At 45.1% G+C, this 25,410-nt stretch overlaps 1 protein-coding gene across 1 annotated transcript; it reads left to right on the top strand.

Annotated features, from left to right (window-relative positions):
• Positions 1 to 1,185: 1,185 nt before the first annotated feature.
• On the top strand, positions 1,186 to 22,088 carry LOC309559977 (uncharacterized protein). Its single transcript, XM_082263460.1, has 4 exons — positions 1,186 to 1,329; positions 5,258 to 5,381; positions 12,608 to 12,721; positions 19,351 to 22,088. Exons 1-4 carry the CDS (start codon positions 1,252 to 1,254, stop codon positions 22,005 to 22,007), a joined length of 2,973 nt encoding a protein of 990 aa, XP_082119586.1. The 5' UTR covers positions 1,186 to 1,251; the 3' UTR covers positions 22,008 to 22,088.
• The last annotated feature ends 3,322 nt before the right edge of the window (positions 22,089 to 25,410 follow it).

Genomic DNA, 25,410 nt, shown 5'->3' with positions numbered 1-25,410 from the left:
GAAACTTCAGCTCGTTTGCTTCCTCCCCCCTTCTGGTGCCACAATATTAAGTCAGCAGCTACAGTATGTGTAGCTGCTGACTTTTAATTTTTGGAGGGGGGGGGGGGGGCTGGAACACCGCTTTAAGTATGGAATGGGGGCTCTTTAATTATATATATATATATATATATATATATATATCAGGGCTCGACAAACCCTGGGCGCCAGGTCGCATTTGCGAATAGAATTAGCGACCTGGGGGGCCCTGCAGGAGGTGTCCTGTCCCTTTTGCGCCCCCCACCTCCTCCCCGAGTGCACGGACTTCCGCGCCGTCCGAAAATTGAGGCCCCAGCTTTTCGGCCTTCTTCTGTGAGATGAGGCTTCCAATGGGGAACTGGCGCCCTCTTGTGGTGGCCGGGAGTAATGACTTTCCACTGCCATTTCTCAATGCCTTCCCAAGAGGAGATGAGAGGGAAGTTTTTGCAGGCTTCAGCTCCCTGTCCACTTACCTTTGCTTAAAGGTAAGTGGACAGGGAGTGTGGTTATTATTAATTTATTTTTTAAATTTAAAAAAAAAAATAATAATAATTTTTTTTCCTTTTTTTTTTTTTAATTATTAAAAAAAATTAAAAATATTTTTTTTTCTTTTTTTTTTTTTTTTTAATTCTTCTTATTAAAAAAAAACTATATATATATATATAATATATCTTTTTTTTTCCTCATCGCCATGCCACAGCCACAGCCGAAGGCCCCTTTCACACGGGCTGTCTGATCAGGTCCGCCTGTCAGTTTTTCAGGCAGACCTGATCGGACCCTTCATTCTCCTCTATGGAGCAGTAATCTGCCGGCATCTGATCCTGTCCGCCAAAAACAGACGGATGGTGGTTCTATTTTCTATCCATCCCGTGGATCGGATCAGATGGCAATCGGATGGAAAGAGACAGACAGTCTGTTTCCATCCAATTGCGCTATAGAGGAGAGTGGGGTTCTAGTCGTATTTATGTCTAAATTTAGTATCCGTTTCATTAAATAAAGCTTGGTTGTTAGTTAAAAAAAAAAAAAAAAGCTGGCTCCTAGATTTCAGGCAAATTTGTCAAGCCCTGATATATATATTTATTTTATTTTTTTGTATTATTTATTTTATATTACTCTGTCCCTAGAGTGTTATCTATATGACATTTATCACCTTTTTAATTTTTAGGATGGTTTCTGGTAATGCCAAATGAAGACTCATTTCCCGGAGTGAACCTATGAAGGACGTTCTGTATATGGATGGAGAAGAGAGATCACTATAATCCCAGGATAATGATCACTCCAGTGCAGAGCTCTTCATGTCATCACACTCCACAGGTGAATATGAGCATCCACTTCCTGCCCTTAGAATGTTTATAAAATGACCTAATGTTTAAGTGGTTATACCAGGAGCCAGCGATTCCCTATTGGGTAAAAAGGAAGCAAGCGGCTATACAGCCACTGGATCACTTTTACAGGCGGCAGAAGAGGGTCCTCCCACCTCCTGCCACTGCCTTTACTGGGCTCTCCCCTCAGTGCCGGGGGTCCTATTTTATCTCCACTGTCACCAGTGCTGGGGTGTTTATTTCTCCCAATTACACCAGTGCTAGGAGGCCTATTTTATTTCTCCCAATAACGCCAGTGCTGGGAGGATGTTATTACTTCCACCAACCCTAGCACTGGAGGTTTTTTTTATGGCCCCCAATGACACCAGCACTGTGGGTCTTTAATGGCTCCCAATAACACCAGTGCTGGGGGTCTTTTATGGCTCCCAATGACACCAGTGCTGGTGATCTTCTATTACTCTCACTGACACCAGTGCTGGTGATCTTCTATTACTCTCACTGACACCAGTGCTGGGGGTCTTTTATGGCTCCCAATGACACCAGTGTTGGTGATCTATTACTCTCACTGACACCAGCGCTGGGGGTCTTTTTATTACTGACACCAGTGTTGGGGATCTTTTATTACTTACATTGACTCCAGTGCTGGGGGTCTTTTATTACTCTCACTGACACCAGTGCTGGGGGTCTTTTATTACTCTCACTGACACCAGTGCTGGGGGTCTTTTATTACTCTCACTGACACCAGTGCTGGGGGTCTTTTATTACTCTCACTGACACCAGTGCTGGGGATCTTTTATTACTCTCACTGACACCAGTGCTGGGGGTCTTTTATTACTCTCACTGACACCAGTGCTGGGGGTCTTTTATTACTCTCACTGACACCAGTGCTGGGGATCTTTTATTACTCTCACTGACACCAGTGCTGGGGATCTTTTATTACTCTCACTGACACCAGTGCTGGGGATCTTTTATTACTCTCACTGACACCAGTGCTGGGGGTCTTTTATTACTCTCACTGACACCAGTGCTGGGGATCTTTTATTACTCTCACTGACACCAGTGCTGGGGGTCTTTTATTACTCTCACTGACACCAACGCTGGGGGTTTTATTTTACTCTCACTGACACCAACGCTGGGGGTTTTATTTTACTCTCACTGACACCAGCGCTGGGGGTCTTTTATTACTCTCACTGACACCAGTGCTGGGGATCTTTTATTACTCTCACTGACACCAACGCTGGGGGTTTTATTTTACTCTCACTGACACCAGCGCTGGGGGTCTTTTATTACTCTCACTGACACCAACGCTGGGGCACTATCCATCTCACTGATTTATCACATGGGATATTTGTTGCTACCACTGACCCAAGGTCTCTTCCTACTCCCACTAACCCCTGATGCCTGGGCATTTCTCCTACTGGTCACAGTCTGGCCCCCAAACAATCTGAGCAGACATTGATCTGGCCCTTTGCTTTCTTACTGTACAATGTTAAAAAAAAAAGTCTTTATATCACACCATTTAGGAGTTTTCAGTATTCCCCGAGCTATGTGAGTACAATCCATGGTACAGCTGACACCCTGCCCCTTTTGTAAAGTGCACATTTCTCATCAGAGATCCGACTTTGCTATTACATCAGATGGCAGAGTACTGCAGGGTCAGATAAAGCAGAGGGCTCTCTGTCAGCAGATTGCGGACTTGGTAGAAGTACACAGCCTGATGATGGGGATATACTCCAACCCGCTACATGGCAGACAGCATGTGCACACGCAGACGTTCCACACCAGAGCCCACAAATGTCACTGGACTGCCAGCACTCACCGGACGCACAGGTGCAGTCTGCAGAGCATGGTCTACTAATGTGCCCCGCCGGGATGATGTCAGTCAGGAAATCGTGATTCAGCTGTTCTCTGCATCGTTGCAGAATCATTCAAGGCTGTATCGCGATGCATCGATGTGCCAATTATTTTCTACACCCCTTGTGCCCCCTGCGCATGTAGGGCGCGCACACATATGTAAATGGTGATCACACCACACTTGAGGTATCGCTGTGAACATTAATTCTAGCACTAGACCTCCTCTGTAACTCTAAACTGGGAACCTGTAAAGGCTTTTAACCTCCCTGGCGGTCTGATTATGTCAAAATTTCTGTGCTAAAAGCGGTACATTGTTTTGCATGGAAATCTGTTTTATATTTTAAAACTCCCCTTCCCCTGCGATCCCCCGCTGTCCTCCTCCCCAACCCCCCCCCCCCCCCCCGCCGTCCTGCCCCTGTGTGCTCGGCCGATGCCGGCACCTGTCTTCCGGTTCCCTTCCCTGCGAGCGTTGCGACGCAGGGGGGTGGAACCGGCGGCAATTTCAAAAGTGTAAATACACCAAATGAGATGATGGAAAGCTTTGATCCGAACAGGTTACACTGTATCATCCCATTTCACCACAGGATTTCACCTGGTGACTTTTCCAGTGCCCTGCCTGTGCTTTTCCAGTTCTTTGTGCCTAGAAAATAGAAAACAACCATGGCGTCCAAAAAGCGTTCTTTTTGCACTAAAGCGCCTTTAGACGAACTGGAAAACAGCGACAGCAAAACTGAGTTAATTGAAGAACTGAGCTATAGCGATTTGTGGGAAAATTCATCATCAGGTACGGAAAGTGACGACAGCGACGATTCTGATGTCTCTTTCTGGCACATCGCTCCGTTGTAAATTCTTAAGAATCATTTGATATTCTTCCCAAATTTCACAAGCGATGTGCCAGAAAGAGACATCTGAATCGTCGCTGTCATCACAAGTGAAAATCCTGTGGTGAAATGGGATGATACAGTGTAATCCTTTAGGATCACAGCTTTGCATTATGTCATTTGTGTATTTACATTTTTGAATTTGCTGCCGGTTCCACCCCCCTGCGTCGCAACGCTTGCAGGGAAGGAAATCAGAAGGCAAGTGCCGGCATCGGCCATGCACAGAGCGGGGAGAGAGTGTGAGGAGGACGGCGGGGGATTGCAGGGAAGGTGGGTGTGATTCTGGGCTATTCCCGAGTGTGGCTCTGGTTTTTTTTCCGCTTTTGGTACACTATATTAACCCTGGAGAGAGTGCAGAGAAGGGAAACTAAACTAACTAGGGGATTGGAGGACCTTAATTATGAAGAGCATCTACAATCGCTTAATTTATTCTCCCTGGAGAAGAGACACCTGAGAGGGGACATGATAGCAATTTATAAATACCTCAACGGTGATCTCAGCATAGAAAAAAAGCTATGCAAGGATTGTAGGGGGTTCTTTACTGTTAGGGCTACAAGATTGTGGAATTCTCTACCACAAGAGGTGGTTTCTGCGGGAAGTATGGTGGCTTTCAAAAGACTCTTAGACGTACATCTCAAGGATCAGAACGTTCAGGGGTATGAGAGATTATTACGGCCACACACACCTACACAGGTTGAACTGGATTGACTATGGTCTTTATTCAACCTCAACTCCTATGAAACTATGAATCTCCAAGCCACACTCGGGAATACCGCCAGGGAGGTTAAAGTGCCATTTATGGAGATTTTAAGGTACCGTAGTTTGGCGCCATTCCATGGGCATACACAGTTTGTAAGTGTGATAGGTTAGGTTTCTGTTTACTCAGTGTAACGTCCTCTTTTATATTTTACCAAACAGTTGGGTATTATATTGTGTTTTTGCTCAATAAAATGCAAGTTTATTTTTACCAAACAAATGTGTTTTGAAAAACCGCTGCGCAAATCGTGACATGAAAAATTGCTACACCCACCATTTTATTCTCTAGCACCTCATATTATATATATAATGTTTGGGATTTTAAAATCATTTTCTAATAAACTATTTTTTAAGATTTTTACATATACGTGCAAAGTGGCAGAATTGGCTGAGGGCTGAAGTGATTCATTTTCTTTTCCTTTTTATAAGGTGTTATCGTTTGATGATGTGGCAATCTATTTCTCAGAAGAAGAGTGGGAATCTCTGAAGACTGAGCAGAAGGAGACCTATAAGGATGTCATGATAGAGAACTTCTGCTCTATGAGATCTTTAGGTATGTAGAGTTTGCTTTTGCCTGTTGTGACATCCCACCCAATGCCACTGTAGATGTTTTTTTTTCCTCTTTGAGGATGTGTTAGTTTTACACTCTATCACTTTTTTTGATTTTGTAGTCTTAACCACTTAAGCCCCAGCCCTATTTCGGACACTTTTTGTTTACAAGTTAAAATCAGTATTTTTTCCTAGAAAACTACTTAGAACCCCCAAACATTATATATATTTTTTTGGCAAAGACTCTGGAGAATAAAATGTCGGTCATTGCAATATTTTTTGTCACGCGGTATTTGCGCAGCGGTCTTTAAAACGCCATTTTTTTTTTTTAAAAAATCTAATTTCACTGCATTTAAAAAATACTAAACAGTAAAGTTAGCCCATGTTTTTTGTATATTGGAAAAGATGATGTCACTCCGAGTAAATAGATACCCAACATGTTACGGTTTAAAATTGCGCGCCAAACCCCCCCCCCCCCCCCCCCCCGTGGGATGGCGACAAACTACGGTCAATAGAGATCTCAATAGGTGACGCTTTAAATTTATTAACGGTTACCAGTTTAGAGTTAGAGTGTAGCTCTTTTTTTTTTGTAATTATTGCTCACGCTCTGGCGATCGCGGCGATACCTCACATGTGTGGTTTGAACAGCGATTTCATTCGCGACTCGACTTCCGTAAACGTTTTTTTTTGTGCGCGAGCTAACGGTGACGGGGGCGGCTAAAATTTTTTTTTAATTTTTTTCCTATTTATTTTATTTTTTTTACTTTATTACAGGTTTTTAAAAAAAAAATAAAAATCTGATCACTTTTATTGCTGTCACAAGCAATGTGACACCAATATGCAGTGACAGGTACTCTTTATGGAGGGATCGAGGGTCTAAAAGACCCCAAACCCCTCCACTACACTTCCATGTATGCAAAACGCCGAAAACTGCGTTTTTGCATACAGCCATTTTTTAAATTTGCCGCCTTTTGCAGCACAGTAACCCGGAAGTGACGTCATGGACGCCGCCTCCGTGTTACGTCATCGGAGACCCGATCGAAGCCGTTTCCGGCATTCATCGGGACTCCATCCAGCCGGCGAACGTGCCGGCTGGGTGCTTGGGTCTCCCGGTGAGACGGGAGCCCCGAGCAAAGTCACGGAAGGCGGCGAGAGGGGGGGGGGGACGTCCCCTCCCACTCACCCGGGTAACGATCGAGCGGCTCCCGAGCCACATCGGTCGTTACCGACGGAAAGCCGACCGTTGGCACTAAACCACGGTACCGGGATGGTGCCTCTAGCTAGAGGCATCATCCCGGTATACTACCGCAAAGTTTACCGACGTAAATATACGTTAGTATGCGGTAAGTGGTTAAAGGGATTGTAAAGGCAGAAGGTGCACTCTATGCATTAAGATAAAAAACCTTCTGTGTGCAGCAGCCCCCCCCCCCCCCCCCCAAATACTTACCTGAGCCCATCTTTATCCAGCAATGTTGCACAAGTTTCTCATCTGCCAGGGACTCCCCTCATTGGCTGAGACAGCACTGCTGCGTGATTTGATCCCGCTGATATCAATCAAAGTCAGTCAGCCAATCAGAGAGTGGGGGGGCGGGTCACGGCTCCATGTCTGAATGGACACAGGGAGCTGTGACTTGGCTTGGGTGCCCCCTATAACAAGCTGCTTGGTGTGGAGGAGGCCAGGAACAGCGAAGAGGGACCTTAAAAGAGGAGGATCCGGGCTGCTCTGTGCAAAACCAACTGCACAGAGGAGGTAAAGTTTAACATGTTTGTTATTTAGGCCTCATGCACACTGGACGATTTTACAGCTGCTGTTAGCAGCGTCAGACGTTTTTTTTTGCAGCTGCAGAACGCCCATCCATGTTATTCTATGGCCTCATGCACACATAGAGCTTTTAGGAGCTCCAAGTGGCATAGGCGTTTTACAGCTCCAAAAAAAACCCAGGAACTGTGGGTTCAGGAGCTCCAGCGTCAAGCTGCAAAAAACGTCTGACGCTGCTAAAGGCTCCATAACGTTGCTTAACGTGCGTTAAGCCACGTTATACGTTTTTTTTCTTCCATTCAAAATCAATGGCTCCCTATGGGAGCCTATTGATTTGAATGGAAGTCACACCGCAGGTCGGATCAGAGTGATCCGACTTGCAGTGCGACCTGCACTGTGAGAATCTTGAGGGGGAATTCCACGCCAAAATTGGGAAAAAAACGGCGTGGGGTTCCCCCCCAGGTTCCAAACCAGGCCCTTCGGGTCTGGTATGGAATTTGAGGGTAGCCCCGCGCCGAAAAAACGGCGTGGGGTCCCCCCCAAAATCCATACCAGACCCTTATCCGAGCATGCAGTCCGGCATGCCAGGAAAGGGGAGGGGACGAGCGAGCGGCCCCACCCCCCCTGGATCATACCAGGCCACACGCCCTCAACATGGGGGGGGGTGTGGGTGCTTTGGGGCAGGGGGGGGCTCTGCACCCCGCACCTCAAAGCACCGTGCCCCCATGTTGATGAGGACAAGGGCCTCATCCCCACAACCCTAGCCGGTGGTTGTGGGGGTCTGCGGGCAGGGGGCTCATCGGAATCTGGAAGCCCCCTTTAACAAGGGGGCCCCCCCCAGATCCCGGACCCCCTCCCTATGTGAATGGGTATGGGGTACACTGTACCCCTACCCATTCACCCCATAAAATGCAGTGTATGGAAATAACGACGGGAGACGTTTTGGAAAATTTATTAAAAATCTTCATCCGGCTCTTGTCCTCTCCGGGGGTCTTCTCCTCTCCGAGGGTCTTCTGCTTTTTTGCTGTCCGCCCTTCTTGTCTTCTCCTCTCCGGGGGTCTTCTGCTGTCTTCTCCTCTCCGGGGGTCTTCTGCTCTTTTGCTGTCCGCCCTTCTTGTCTTCTCCTCTCCGGGGGTCTTCTGCTGTCTGCCCTTCTGCTGTCCAATCTTCTTGTCTTCTCCTCTCCGGTCTTCTGCTCTTTTGCTGTCGGCTGTCCTTCTTCCTCCGGTCCTCCGACGACGTCTCCAGCGATTATGCCGGCCTCTGGTCTCTGCAGCTTATTATATAGCCATTAGGGGCGTGGCCGCCAGATGACGTCACCGGGAGACCACGCCCCCTTGTGTCACAGATGACGTCATCTGTGACACAAGGGGGCGTGGTCTCCCGGTGACGTCATCTGGCGGCCACGCCCCTAATGGCTATATAATAAGCTGCAGAGACCAGAGGCCGGCATAATCGCTGGAGACGTCGTCGGAGGAGGACCGGAGGAAGAAGGACAGCCGACAGCATCAATTCTTATAGGTACACTTGCACACAGTTTTTGAAGGAACGTGGCAGGTAGGTTGTTCCAAATATCTTGGAGAACTAACCACAGATCTTCTGTGGATGTCGGCTGCCTCAAATTCTTCTGTCTCTCTATGTCAGGGATCCTCAAACTACGGCCCTCCAGCTGTTGCAGAACTACACATCCCATGAGGCATTGTAAAACTCTGACATTCACAGACATGATTAGGCATGATGGGAATTGTAGTTCCTGAACAATTGGAGGGCCATAGTTTGAAGACCCCTGCTCTATGTCACCCCCACACAGACTCTATGATGCTGAGATTAGGGCTCTGTGTGGGCCAAACTATCACTTCCAGGGCTGCTTGGTGGTTGTCCTGCTGCAGAATACATTTGGGGCCAATCCCAAGCCTCCCTGATGGTATAGCACAGGGATCCTCAAACTACGGCCCTCCAGCTGTTGCGGAACTACACATCCCATAAGGCATTGTAAAACTCTGACATTCACAGACATGACCAGGCATGATGGGAGTTGTGATAAAAACGAATTTATGCAGCGCTAGCTTCAATAAAGTGATAAGTGCTGTGATATATAAACAATATTCAATTATTTATAAAGTGCATAAAAGGATCATATACACAAAGTGCTAAGTGCTAAAAAATATGCAATATCCAATAAATTATAAAGTGCATGTATACATATAAGTGGTTAGATATACTCCAAAAGAATATTCAATGCTTGAAACAAAAAGTCCTTAAAGTGATCCAATTAAGGTGCCAAGGTGCCAAAAAATATTCAGGTGCTTGCAAAGTGACAAGGTGCCCCTCAAGGTTCCCCACTCACCAGATTGCAGATAAATTAAGACCCTCAAGATTATTGCACATTGCCCAGGATCTTTAAGGACCAGAACTTCTCCTGTGTAGCCTTCACACTTGTTGGGTCAGCTTCTGCCGACCAACCACAGTACATGTACGTCACTTAGCCTGCTCTGGTTTAGGGGCCTACAGCACACCCCCGCAAGGTATAAAATCTGTCAAAAACTGCTGGATTATGATTGCCTGTTGAGGAACCTTCTTCCAGTGTCTCCCTATAGAACTCATTCACTACAATAAACATTGCTCTTTTATGTTTATACTTATTGGTATGACTGTGCGGCGCACGCAGGCTTTGCCCCCTCAGTTCCCGGGTGAGACCAATCCCCTGGACCTCACGCCACCCCAGTGTAAGCTCTACCCCCCTAACAGGGTTTTATGGTTCTACTCGTTTATTATTTTTATTTTTATTTCTATTTCATTTCATTTTACTTATTTATGTATATTCTCTTTAGACCTTGCAACACGCCTACTCCTGACGAAGTGATATTTTTTCACGAAACGCGTTGAGTTCAACACAGGCTATGTCAGCTTTTAAAAGTTATTGTTGTTATACTGTGCATTAATGACCCCTGTTTATGCTCTATGTACCTATTTGTATGTACCAGGATAATAATGTATTACCATGTACCTCTGTCTTGGACCCTGTATACTTACCTCTGTTTCATTTAGGTGTACCCCATTACCATGGGCTACACGGTTTCAGTGAACATTTGGCTATATTAGTATCTGGTCTATAGACTGCCAATAAACATACGATTTTACATTATCCTGTGTCCCTTTCATTACATATACACCTATTATGGTCTGGTCCCACCTCATTTAAAGTCCCAACTTTGCTTTCATTTTCTTGCTTTCATGCAAACAGGGATGGAGACTCCGGTGGTCAGGAGTCTCATTTAAAGTCCCAACCCCCCTTCCCCCATAACAATTGATTTAGGGATGGAGGTGTGGTTTACCAGCGCTATCTTTATGTTTTATTACAACAATTTTTTGTTAGCTGCATGCATACCTTCAATATTTGGTCTTATAATTTGGTCCTATATACACATGTTTTGTTAATTTTATTTATTTTTATTTTTTCGTTACGAAATTCCCAATATTACTATGACAATGTTATGTACAAGCCCTCTGGATTTATGGTGTGTTCCGGGGCAGTGTCTTCCCCGGGAACTGCGATGGGCCCCGTCCGCTTCCTGTCCTGCCTCCTTTCCTTCCCTCCCCCCGACCTTGTTGGGCGGGGTCTAGGCTGGGAGGCCGGGTGGCGGCCGCAGCTCATCGGCGCCACGCATTCCCGTGCGGGATATGACGTCACAATGTGGCGCCCAGGTCCTGTCACGTGGCTGTCCATCTTGCGCATAAATGCGGAGGCTCCACTGACGTCTCTGTCGGTTTGGCGGCTTCATACAATTGTGCAGCAGTGTGACGCTGGGTGCAACCCCTGCCTTTGCGCCTGCCCAGGTACCCAGCACTCTATTTTGGTTTCCTACACTTATCTCTCTGTACACCCTTCTGGCATACTTCTTTGGTTTTGCCCATCTACAATCTCACATGGTTATTCTTTGGGGATCTTACATTGGATATCTCCCTTTCATTATTATTTCATTTGCTCCTATTTTTTCTTTATCACACCCTTTATTATCTGGTGGTCCACTATGATATATACTATTCTTAACACCATAGGTGGTTTACTTATATATTCCCTTATTACTTGGTGGTTCTCTGCATCACTTTATAATCATCACTGGCTACACTTTCCTTGTTCTCTTGGCTCCTCTGGATCTCATTAACAGCTCCCTTGTACAACTATTATTATTATTATTAGTATTACTTTCATACATCCATATTACCCCTATTCATCCTACAGATGGATATTTACCATCAGTGTAGGCTATATTACGACCCCTTCTGGAGGATCTCACTTCACTTAACACTTATTGGTATGACTGTGCGGCGCACGCAGGCTTTGCCCCCTCAGTTCCCGGGTGAGACCAATCCCCTGGACCTCACGCCACCCCAGTGTAAGCTCTACCCCCCTAACAGGGTTTTATGGTTCTACTCGTTTATTATTTTTATTTCTATTTCATTTCATTTTACTTATTTATGTATATTCTCTTTAGACCTTGCAACACGCCTACTCCTGACGAAGTGATATTTTTTCACGAAACGCGTTGAGTTCAACACAGGCTATGTCAGCTTTTAAAAGTTATTGTTATACTGTGCATTAATGACCCCTGTTTATGCTCTATGTACCTATTTGTATGTACCAGGATAATAATGTATTACCATGTACCTCTGTCTTGGACCCTGTATACCTCTGTTTCATTTAGGTGTACCCCATTACCATGGGCTACACGGTTTCAGTGAACATTTGGCTATATTAGTATCTGGTCTATAGACTGCCAATAAACATACGATTTTACATTATCCTGTGTCCCTTTCATTACATATACACCTATTATGGTCTGGTCCCACCTCATTTAAAGTCCCAACTTTGCTTTCATTTTCTTGCTTTCATGCAAACAGGGATGGAGACTCCGGTGGTCAGGAGTCTCATTTAAAGTCCCAACCCCCCTTCCCCCATTCCTATTTACTATGTGACCAGCTGTGATTGGACACAGCTGATCACATGGTAAAGAGCCTACGTCATTAGGCTCTTTACCGGGATAGGAGATGCGGTGTGTCAGAGTGGGGGGGGGGGGGGGGGCGCAGAGCAGCCTATCCTGCTGGACGTCAAATGACACCCAGCCGGGATGGGACAACAACTTTGCGGCCGTCATTTTACTATATGACGGTCGGGAAGTGGTTAAGCTTTTGATTATTAAGCTTGTCATTTTTTTTAGCCGTGTCTTTAGCACATAGGGTCAGTCAGTGTACACCGCGCACTCCCAAACAGCATTTTTTTTTAATTTCTTAGCTGCAAGACAGAGTATTATTCAAAGCAGAGGCTATAAGCCTCTGGGGGGGGGCCCTTTTAAACCCTTAGACTTGTGTTTCCTGCAGGTGGACAAAGCCATCTCTTGTGAACAGTACTGGAGGATTCTTGGAAAAGAAGCGGTCCGGTAATAACTAGGATTTTTCTTTTTTCTTGCAAGGATACCTTCCTGTAAAGCCAGACATCATACATAGAATGGAGAAAGGAGAAGAGCCGTGGATATCAGGGGCAGAAAGTTCCAGGACTAGACGCAGGTTCCTCGGTGCCCCTTCAGGTAATTATATGACAACCAAAGTAACATTTACATTTCCTTCTATATTATTTTACGAGGGTTACCCTTAATAAATTATGTAGGTTATCTGAATAAACCCTCCTATACTAGCCCTGGTGCCTTGATTGGTTACATGTCAATAGTACGCAATGGGGGAGATTTACTAAAAGCTGTGCATAGAAACCAATCTGCTTTCATATTTAAGGCTCCGTTCACATGTCAGCGTATGGATCGCGGGCAGAACCGCCGCGGTTCCACCCGCGATCCGGAGATTATTGCAAATCGCGGGACGCCTGTGCGTTGCCCGTTGATTTGCAATAGCCCCCCAAACGCTGAGCGATGTTGCCGCGATTCCCGCCTGCCGAATCGCGGTAACATCGCGCAAAAAAAAATCGCGGGATGCATTACGCTTCTTTGGACCGTATTGCGTCCCACGATTTTTTTTGCGCGATGTTACCGCGATTCGGCAGGCGGAAATCGTGGCAACATCGCTCAGCGTTTGGGGGGCTATTGCAAATCAACGGGCAACGCACAGGCGTCCCGCGATTTGCAATAATCTCCGGATTGCGGGCGGAACCGCGGCGGTTCTGCCCGCGATCCGTACGCTGACATGTGAATGGAGCCTTTATTGTCAAAACTTAATTGAACAATCTGAAGTTAGAAGCTGATTGGCTACTATGCACAGCTGCACCTGATTCTGAGTGCTCCAGTTTTAGTAAATCTCCTCGGGGGGCTTTCATTCATAGCCATTCAGTTTGTACTATTGTGATCACTATGATTGGTCACAGTGATCACATGGTACAGGGGCCAATCACAGCACAATCAAATCAGACCTGTACCATTTGATAGCTGTGGCCAATCACATCTGTCACAATAGTACATAATGGCTCATGTATAGATGCCATTCACAAAAATGATTGCTTATAAAAATGATCAGATCATCACTGTAATAAGCAATCATAGTGGAAAAAGCAGTAACTATGGTGACATTTGTACTGCTCCAGTCACATTATGTTGTGTAAATTATATATATTTTTTTTATTTAAAGCGGAGTTCCACCTAAAAAAAAAAATGACATAAAAATACCCCCGGGACAGTCAGGGCTAGTACATTCCACAATGGATAGCCTCTGATCTGTCCCGGGTTGCACTTACCTGTAAGAAGAAATACTTACCTTGAAAATTTCTTGTCCAGCGCTGCCATCTCAGGTGTGGGCAGCTTGAAGCCAGCGCGATCCTCTTCTGCGTCCTCTTCCGTCTTCTTCGGTCCCACGATGCACTGCACCGGCCCCGCCGTCACTTCCGGGGCTGCAGCGTCATCCCTGCACAGATTCTGGGCATGCCCAGAAGCTGTTTTGCAAGGTATGACGGCGCCTGCACCGGAAGTGACGTCGGGGCCGGGGCAGGCGCATTGATGCCTGGGAGCGATGACGTTCAGCTCCCAGGAATCATTGCAAGCCAGGAAGTGACGAATCACCGTGGCTGCCGAGGGGAGGAAGAGGAAGTAAGGTAAGTATATTTTCTTCTAATCCAAGGTAAGTAAAAATAAAAAAAATTATGCAATTATCCATTTCTTTTTAAGGTGACCCGGCACAAGAAGATGGACAGAAGTGTAATTTTAGGGTGGAACTCCACTTTAACATGCTGTCACCAGTCCGTGTCATTGATCACTGCCATATGATGATGCTGTACCGCTCTGGTGACGGTATGTACAAGAAAAAAAAAATCAATTTTTGATTTCATTTTTAACCACTTCAATACCGGGCACTTTTACCCGCTTCCTGCCTAGGCCAATTTTCAGCCTTCAGTGCTGTCTCAGTTTGAATGACAATTGCGTGGTCATGCAACACTGTACCCAAACTAAATTTTTATAATTTTGTTCACACAACTAGAGCTTTCTTTTGGTGGTATTTCATTACCACTGGGTTGTGTTTTTTTATTTTTTTTTATTTATTTTTTTGCTAAATAAACAGAAAAATATTGAAAGTGTTGGGGGGGGGTTCTTCATTTTTGTTATAAAATTTTGCAAATAAATAATTGTTCTTCACAAATTTAGCCAAAAATGTACTCTGCTACCTTTCTTTGGTGAAAACAACCCAAATCAGTGTATATTATTTAGTCTGTAGGAAAGTTATAGAGTTCACATCTGGTATATATCTGAAAATTGATCAATTCTGACGTACTGACGGCCTATGTAATTTTTTGAGGCCTTAAAATGTCAGGACAGTACAAATAGATCCCTTTTTGGAAAGTAGACCGTCCAAGGTGTAGCGGCCGCCCTCATGGAAAGAGGGGTTTCGCCGCCAGAGATGTCCTCCTCCCCCCTAGTGTGAGGGATGCTTTAGAGTGAAGCAGGAACCGCTCTTACCAGAGCTAGTGATTTAGCGATCCAAGCCGAAGGGAGATAGAGCTGGTATAGCCTTCTCCCACAAACATGAGATGACACTCTATGTTGTGAGTCTAAGCAAGAACTGTTTATTAAATTCCAAGACATACAGTTTTACACACAGTTAGGGAAACTCCCCTTAGCCTTGCCAAAGGGGGGAAGGGGACAAGGACCAGCCAATGGGAACTGAACATTTGTACATTGAAACAGTCTCTTAATACACACCCCCTGCGGAGAGATGTCTCCAGTCCAGACCATTGTCTGTGTCATGAATCCACACAATTAGACACAGGAGGGGATGGGGGGGGGGGAAGGGCTGTTGCATTAGTAGGAAAAGAATTAGCCGCACATCCAGGGCTGTTGCATTACATTAACTCAATGCCATGAGTCATGCCATATTCAGCTGTTCAGAAGATGCATAAAGGGAACATAAAATGCAATAAAAGGCAATGTCCCAAACTCATAGGAAAATGACGCGAGGGGGTTTACAATCCAGGGACAGGGTGATCCGTCACACATAGTGACGGTTAGTACCGTCACACAAGGTATTTAGTAAGAGGCATGGCGAGTTTTTTGAAGTTGTCATTTTTTTGCCAAGTTTGTTGGAAAATAAAGAAATTTGAAGAAAAAATCCTTTTTTTTTTTTTTTTTTTTTGCGGCATCATCATATAACGTGTGGCGGTGATCAGAGACACTGACTGGTGACAATACAAAAAAAAAATTGAATTTTTTTTATATATTACATTTTAACCCACTGTGACCAGAGCAATATAATGTTACCAGAGTACCACTGTACTACTCTGGGAAAGTGATGACGATTTAGATTTCTTTTTTCTTTTTTTCTAAACACATTTATTGCTTATAGCAGTAAGTTACATTGCTATAAGCAAGCATTTTACTGAATGAAACTGAATACGGTAAGTGACTAAGAAATCACACTAAATATATATATACACACATTTTATTTTTATGTATATATATATATATATATATATATATATATATATATACACACACACACACACAGTATAAGGTAATAGCAATAGTAGTAGGTACTTGCAGACATTTGCTTGTAGTAGGCTCTGTCTGTCTGTGGCTGAGCCCGGGTGGAAGCATGTGGCTGCAGTATAAAGCAAAGCCGCTGCTTCCTGTGTACGGCTCCTCCTGTCACAGGCGGTGTGCATCTGATATCACTCCGCCTGTGAGCCGGACCTATACAGAAAGTAGCAGCTCCGCACAGTAAATGACAGCTGAGCCGGGACTCGGGGACACCGCAGGAGACTCGCCCGCTGGGATTTAGTCAGTATTTGCTAATACGGGGCGGAGTGAGTCTTATGGATCGAAAAATACGGTAAATGACTAAGAAATCACATGCATGAAAAAATGTGACTAGATGTAATCATGCAAAGGTGCTGTAAAATGAAGATAAATAAATATGAACAATTAATAAATATAAAGTGCTTGTGCAAATCCGTGCTGAATATCAGTATGTGCAATAAACATTGAATGCACCATTAGCCTAGCATTAGTAGCGTAGTCTTATTTACCCGGTCTGATGATTAACCAGTAGCAGCGCCTCACTATATAACTGCACTCTTTATTTAAGTATCTACCACTTAACCACTTTAAGACCGGAAGATTTTGCTTCTCAATGACCAGGCCACTTTTTTTCAACTTGGCACTGCGTGACTTTGACTGACAATTGCGCAGTCATGCAATGCTGTATCCAAATGAAATTTAAGTCCTTTTTTCCCCACAAACAGAGCTTTCTTTTGGTGGTATTTGATCACCTCTGCGCTTTTTATTTTTTGCGATATTAATAAAAAAAAAAGCGAAAATTTTGCAAACAATTGACATTTTCTACTTTGACTGTTAAAAAATATCCAATATATAAAATTTTTGTCATATTTTTAGGCCAAAATGTATTTAGCTACATGTCTTTGACAAAAAAATTCTCAATGAGCGTATTTTTATACACTTTAAGACCGGAAGATTTTACCCCCTTCCTGACCAGGACATATTTTGCGATTCGGCACTGCGTTACTTTAACGGACAATTGCGCAGTCGTGTGACGCTGTACCCAAATTAAATTTATGTACTTTTTTTTCCCACAAATAGAGCTTTCTTTTGGTGGTATTTGATCACCTGTGCGATTTTTAAGTTTTGAAAAAAAGAGCGACAATTTTGAAAAAAAAAAAAAAACAATATTTTTCACATTCTAATATATAACTTTCCCCCCCAAAAAATTTAAAAATTAAAATTTTTTAACATTCTAGGCCAATTTGTTTTCTACTACATATTTTTGGTAAAAAAAAACTTGCAATAAGCGTATTTTGATTGGTTTGCGCAAAAGTTATTACTAACTAGTTACTAACTACGGGAAAGATTTATAATTTTTATTGTTTTTCTTTTACTAGTAATGGCGGCGATCTGCAATTTTTTGCGGGACTGCAACATTGCTGCGGACAGATCGGACCCCCAATTGACATTGTTGACACTTTTGGGGGGGGGACCAGTGACATTACTACAGTAATCAGTGCTAAAGATATGCACTGTTACTGTACTAATGACACTGGCAGGGAAGGGGTTAACACTGTTGGTGATCAAGGGGTTAAATGTGTGCCTCATGCTTACTGACGTGTGTGGGGGGAGGGGGTTCTGTGACACAGACAGAGATTGCAGGTTCAGCTATGCTGAATCCTGTGATCTGTCCCTGTCTGTCACAGAAAAGATCCGCCTGCTTTGTTTACATAAGCAGGCGGATCTTCTCACACTTTCCCTGACGATCGGGAAAGGGAGACGGTGATCGCCGCTTCTCCTCCTCCTTCCCGACTCCCGCTGTGTCTAAACATAGCCGAAGCGAGCCTCCTGGCGTCGCGCGCGTCCCACCGAGATCACTAGGAGTCTACGTCGCTGGACCCAGGGCTGCCACTGTGCCGCAGTAGCAGCACAGTGAGCAGTTGTAAACTGGTTAAATTGAAGGCAGCTCGACATAAGATACCCAGACACAGTTAGGGGAGGCGCCTTACTCCTTAAATCTTTCACAATATTGGATACGTGCAGTTCCGTGGCGTTGAAAGATCGCAGGGATCCTGAGCAGCGCTCGGGGATTCACAAGGGGCCACAACAATAGAGTTTTCAAAATTACCTGTGGGGACGTATTAACCACTTGCCGACTGCTCACAGTCTATTTACTGCGGCAGTCAGCCCCTCACAGGCAGAGCGACGTAGGTCATTGTGAGGCTCTGGGGAGCGAGCGTGTGCCGCCGAATGCGCGCTCCCGCTCGGTCACGGACCCCAGCGTGCCTCCGTGACACCGGGAGAAAGGCAGGCGGCTAATGTAAGCAAGCCGCCTGTCATTCTCCCTTGTGTAAGAATGGAGATCATACGGTTCTACTATGTAGGACCGTTGATCACTGTTCCTACAGCTCAAGCCACAGCCAATTACAGTTAGAATCACACCCCTAGGGACACACACCACCCCTCCCTCTAAAAAAAAGTTAACCCCTTCACTACCAGTGTAATTTTACAGTAACAGTGCATATGTATAGCACTGATTACTGTAGTAATGTCACTGGTAACCCCAAAAATGTCAGTCAAGGGTCCGATCTGTCCGCCACAATGTCGCAGTCCCGCAAAAAAAATCGCAGATCGCCGCCATTACGCGTTAAAAAAAAAAACAACAAAAATCTTTCCCTTAGTTAGTAAACGCAATAACTTTTGCGCAAACCAATCAAACTACCCTTTTTGCGATTTTTTTTTTTTTTTTTTTTTTTTTTTACCAAAAATATGTAGCAGAAAACAAATTGGCCTAAAATGTAAAAAAAATTTGAGTTTTTACATTTTTTTGGGGGGAATTTCATATAAAAAAATGTGAAAAATATTGTTATTTTTGCAAAATTGTCGCTCTTTTTTTGTTTATAGCGCATGATCAAAAAAATCGCACAGGTGATCAAATACCACCAAAAGAAAGCTCTGTTTGTGGGAAAAAAGGACGTCAAATTCGTTTAGGTACAGCGTCGCACGACCGCGCAATTGTCCATTAAAGGCGCACAGTGCCGAATCGCAAAATAGGCCCTGGTCAGGAAGGGGGTAAAATCTTAAGTGGTTAAAGCGGCGCGTGGGCCGGACTTTGAACATGCCTGCCTTAGATGCACTAATCCTTTACCACAAAGGTGAAATTATTATGTTTGACTTCATATTATTGTGTGCACATGATTGATTGATATATTTTTTTTTTTTTCCAGATTCTGAGGCACGAGTAACACGGCAGCACAATATAAGAGCCCAGCAAGGTCCTCACAATGCAGAGACGCATTATGACAGCTGCAAGCCAGCGCCTTTAGACCTCCAGACCGCTGACACCAAGGAGCAGCCACTTTGTCACTTGGAAAATGAAAAGCCAGTTTGTGACAAGTCAGTTCCTAAGGAACATCCTAAACCTTGCCAAGGATCAAAGCCTTTCCTTTGCCATAAGTGCGGGAAGGGTTTTAGCACCAGAGTGCACCTCATCCGTCATCAGATCACTCACATTGACAAAAAGCCATTTGTTTGCTCGGACTGCGGAAAATGTTTTGCTCAGTACCCAACGTTTTTACTGCACAGGAGGAATCACAAGGGGGAGGTGGCGCTTTCCTGTTCTGACTGCGGCATGGTTTTCAGCCAGAACTCCGACCTTTGTAAACACGTCCAAACCCACACAGAACAGAAGCCCTTTTCTTGCAACGTGTGCGGTAAATGCTTTAGCGCAAGCTCCATCCTCATTAAACATTATAGAATACACACCGGTGAGCGACCGTTTGCCTGTCCTGTGTGCGGGAAGTGTTTTAGGCAGAAAAACCATCTGGACAAACACAAAGTTGTTCATTCAGAGGAGAAATGTTACTTCTGTTGGGAGTGCTCAGCGTCTTTCCCATCTGCAGGTGAACTCGCTAGTCATAAACTGATCCATTCGAGCAATAAGCCATTTTCCTGCTCTGAGTGTGGGAAACTGTTCAGGTGGAAGTCGTCGCTCTTGGAACATGTTAAAATCCACACTAGAGAGAAATCTTTTGCGTGTTCAGAATGCCCGAAAGCGTTTAACTGGAAGTCATCGTTGGTTCAACACCTAAAGGTCCACTCCACTGATAATCTGCTTTCTTGCCCTGAGTGCGGGAAGTGTTTTTATAAACGGGCCAATCTTGAGCAGCATCGGAGCATTCACACCGGAGAAAAACCCTTTGCGTGTTCTGACTGCGATAAACGTTTCTCACGTAGGAGGAACCTGAAAAGGCATCAGGAAATTCATAAGACAAAGGCAGTTTTTCCATGCCCTGAGTGCGGGAAGTGTTTTCACCTGGAGGCCACTCTTGAGCAACATCGGATGAAAGAATGTCCAAAGGGAGACTCTGGCATAGTGTTGACATACAATTCGGAAGTCTGTAAAGATTTGCAGGTTCATTCTGGAGAGCAACCTTATCCAAGGCATCAGGCACTTCATAACACACAGGGAGCATTTCCATGCTCTGAGTGCGGGAAGTGTTTTCACTTGGAGGCTGCCCTTGAGCAACATTGTAAAGACCATGAGAAGAAAGGATGTTCAAACGGAGACTCTGGCAAAGTGTTGGAACTCTGTAAAGATTTGCAGGTTCATTCCGGAGAGCAGCTTTATCCTTGTCCTGAGTGCGGGAAGTGTTTTAGTAGCATGTCAGTATTGTCTGAGCACCAGCAGACCCACACAGAAGTCAAGCCTCAGTTGTGTGCTGAATGTGGCCAATGCTTCTCTGATAAAACTGCTCTTGCTACCCACCAAAGTACCCACAGCGAGGAAAAACCTTTTGCCTGTTCTACCTGCAGGGAAAGATTTAGCCAGAAGGTCCATGCGGGAAACCATCAATGTACTCATAGTAAGGTCGCCGAGCCCTCCACAGACTACTCTTCCCAAGACTGCCGGAAGAATTTCCTGACCGATCCCGAGCTGACCCGCCATACGGTAACCCATGGTGAGACCAAAACATTTTCCTGTTCGGACTGTGGCAAATCTTTTTCCAGGGAGTACAATCTAAAGCAGCATGAGAAAACACACCAGAACGGGAAACCGTTCACCTGCAATGAGTGCGGAAAAAGCTTCATCAATAACGCACACCTTGTACGACACCAGGCCACCCATACTGAGAGGAAGCCGTTCATCTGTTCGGAGTGCGGGAAGAGCTTTGTGCAGTACTCCTCACTCACACAGCATGAAAAAATTCACAAAGGGGCCAGTCCTTTTAAATGCTCGGAGTGCGGGAAAGGTTTTATGCAGAAGGCTGACCTTGCCAGACACAACAGAACTCACTCTGGGGAGAGACCCTTTTCCTGTTCGGAATGCGGAAAAAGCTTTAGCGTCCGTTCGGTCCTCGTAAAACACGAGCGCATCCATTCTGGGGAGAAGCCGTATTCTTGTTCAGAGTGCGGGAAACGTTTCAATCAGAAGCCGCACCTTGATAAGCACAAGAAGGTGCACAGTGGGCAACAGCCGTTTGTTTGCTTGGAATGTGGGCAGGGCTATGACACCAGCGCAGGCCTAGCGAGACACAAGGCCACCCACGAAGGGAACAAACCTTTTTCCTGCTCGGAATGTGGGAAGGGCTTCAACTGGAAGGCGTCTCTTGTAGAACACACGAGGCTTCATACAGGAGATAGACCTTTCTCGTGTTCACACTGTGGGGTTCGTTTTCCCAAGAAGGTTCTGCTGGTAAAGCACCAAAAAACTCACATTGGTAACCTACACTGTCCCAAGAGCTCAGATCATCCCAAAGAGAAAAACGGTGAACAAGAAGTGGATGCAAATGCTGAAAATGAGACCAACTTTAACATCTTCACTGTAAAACTGGAGGAAGAAGAGGAACCCGGGGGCTCAGACTTTAATTACGTGTCTCTGTAGACTTCTTTTTATAGTGACTTTTCTTTGAATGCACATCTTTATAATTGCACAGTTTTAAACAGCCCATAAAAAATAAATAATTGTATTAGAAAAAATTGCCTTTATTCACTCTTTCCTGTTTCCAGACCTGAAATCTTTCAAAGCGATCTTATTTTTACAAATTGTGTTTTTTTTTTTTTACTACTTCAGTACCAACCTGTATCACTGTATTTACTATCGGGCCATTTTTCTGTTTTCCTAGCCTAGGCCATCTTTATGTAGAGCAACAATTCTTTTTTTCAGATCCTCCGAGAGTTCTTTGCCATGAGGTGCCATGTTGAACTTCCAGTGACCAGTATGAGAGAGTGAGAGCGATAACACCACATTTAACACACATGCTCCCCAATCACACCTGAGACCTTGTAACTAGGCAACACCGATATGCACTTTCCCCGATATATCGGAATCGGCCCCTGAGGTTACCGATATTGCCCATCTTTCGGGAAAGTGCATGTACCGGAGTGATGCCTGCAGCTAGAGGCATCACCCCGGTACCGGCATCCATAGCTGACGGTCGGCTGACTTGTAATGACAACCGATGTGGCTGAGAAGCCGCTCGGCTGTCATTACAAAGAGCGGGAGGGGACGTCCCCCTCCCGCCGCCTTCTGCGGCTCTCCCAGGTCTCCCGTCCCACCGGAGACCCGGGCATCCTTCCTCCATCGCCGACGAAGAGAAGACCCAGGTCTCCATGTAAAAAACCCGGAAGTGATTTCATGACATCACTCCTGGGTATCCGGCGACAAATTAAAAAAACTGACCGCATTCAAAACAGCCAAACTTGGCGTTTTGAATGCTTTTCAGTGCCGAGGAGGGGTTTGGGGTCTTTTAGACCCCCCAGATCCCTCCACAAGGAGTACCTTTTAGAAAAAAAAAAATTTTTTTACATGTTCAAAAATATCAGCCGATTTCGATATCCAATGACCAAAATATCGGTATTGGCATTAAAATAACAATACCGGTCGATCACTACTTGTAACACTAACAAGTCACATGACACCGGGGAGGGAAAATGGCTAATTGGACCAAATTTGGACATTTTCACTTGAAGCGGAGTTCCACCCAAACGTGGAACTTTCGCTCATTTGCTTCCCCCCCTCCGGTGCCACACTTGGCACCTTTCAGGAGGGAACAGGTACCTGTTTTTGACAGGTACCCTTCCCCACTCCCGGGAACGGTGCAGCGTCGAAGTTAGGTCCCCTCCGCCGCCGAGCCAATCCGAATGCGCTTCGCGCATGCGCAGTAAGGACCCGCCGTGTAGCCGCAAGGCTTCACTGCCGGGTTCCCTTACCAGCAATAGCGGCGGGAGCACCCGTCAGCCGATGGAAACTGGTGCAGTGCCGACATCGCTGGACTCCAGGACAGGTAAGTGTCCTAATATTAAAAGTCAGCAGCCACAGTATGTGTAGCTGCTGACTTTTAATTTTTGGAGGGGGGGGGGGGGTGGAACTCTACTTTAAGGCTCTTACACACTATCAGAAAATCCGGCGAACATTTTCGTCCAAAGAATTTTGGTAAGATTTTCGGATTGTGTGTACAGCACTTTCTACAGACGATTCAGACTTTTCGTACGAATATTCTCAAAGGCACAAACTCCAAAATTTTCCTCGTATGGGGAAAAAACAAACGATTTTCATTTAATGTGTACCGTCTTCGTATGATTTTTGTACAAGCAAAATCAGAAAAGAAAGACTGCACATGACGAACAATAAACAACAAAAAAAGCCTTTGTCGTATGAGAATTTTCTTAAGAATTTTAGTAAGAATTTTCGTTCATCGGTTCTGATTTGCTGTGAAATAACGAGGAAAATCGGACAATCCTTCACCCAATTTTCTTATAGTGTGTACCCCACTTTAGGGGTGTACTCACTTTTGTTGCCAGTGGTTTAGACATTAATGGCTGTGTGTTGTTATTTTGAGGGGACAGCAAATTTACACTGTTATATAGGGATGCACCGAATGTTCGGCAACCGAAATTATTCGGCCGAAAATAGCAAAAAAAGCACTTTCGGTGTTCGGCCGAATAAGTAAAAAGGCCGAATAAATTTGTGCCGAACAATGACGTTTTTAATGACGCGGATGGTGGGTCGGTAAGCCCAGATTGCGGGGACCCGCCATCCCCGAGCATCACTGTAAACATAGCCGGAGGCACTACAGGAAGCAGAGCGGATGCTTCCTGTATAGCCGCTTAGTGCCGGCTTCTGTCACAGGCGGAGTGATACCAAATGTACTCCGCCTGTGACAGGGCACAGGAGCCATACAGCAAACATCGACTCTGCAGATGGGAGGGAGGTAAGGAGAGACATGAGAGGACAGAGACAGGAGAGGACAAGAGAGAGAGAGAGAGAGACATGAGAGGACGAGAGAGTGAGAGGACGAGAGAGAGAGACATGAGAGGACAAGAGAGAGAGAGACATGAGAGGACAAGAGAGAGAGAGACGAGAGGACAAGAGAGAGGACAAAAAATTGGCAAAATAAATGGAAAAAATGCGAAACACCGCGTTCGGTATTCGGCCTTCGGCCAAGCATTTCATTATTATTCGGCTTCGGCCAAGAATTTCATTTCGGTGCATTCCTACTGTTATACAAGCTGTACACTCACTACTTTACATTGTATCAAAGTATAATTTCTTCAGTGTTGTCACATGAAAAGATAGAATAAAATATTTACAAAAATGTGAGGGGTGTACTCACTTTTGTGAGATACTGTGTGTATATATATATATATATATATATACACACACACACCTACTATATTACCAAAAGTATTGGGACGCCTGCCTTTACACGCACGTGAACTTTAATGGCATCTCAGTCTTAGTCCGTAGGGTTCAATATTGAGTTGGCTCACCCTTTGCAGCAATAACAGCTTCAACTCTTCTGGGAAAGCTGTCCACAAGGTTTAGGAGTGTGTCTATGGGAATGTTTGACCATTCTTCCAGGAGTGCATTTGTGAGGTCAGCACTGATGTTGGAGAGAAGGCCTGGCTCGCAGTCTCCGCTTTGATTCATCCCACAGGTGTTCTATTGGGTTGGGGTCTGGACAGTGCAGGCCAGTCAAGTTCCTCCACCCCAAACAGTAGGTAGGCTGGCGCTCAGGATGGTTACTAGAAATCAGTGTGACCAGCATATGATAAAATTGTCGTAACTTTAGATGACAATGGTGCAAATGTGCATAGGACATACTGTGAGAGTATGAAAGTCCATTAAGGAAAAAGAGGCAGTCCGCAGCAAAGGGCAAGCTCCACAACACAGGAAAGTCAGGACTCTCAAGTTCCTCCACCCCTAACTTGCTTATCCATGTCTTTATGGACCTTGCTTTGTGCACTGATCCAAATCATTTGGTGGAGGGGGGGATTATGGTGTG

This window comes from Pelophylax lessonae, assembly GCF_965119305.1.
Source record: "Pelophylax lessonae genome assembly, chromosome: 7".
Lineage (NCBI taxonomy): Eukaryota > Metazoa > Chordata > Amphibia > Anura > Ranidae > Pelophylax > Pelophylax lessonae.
This window is presented reverse-complemented; position numbering and strand designations above follow the sequence as displayed.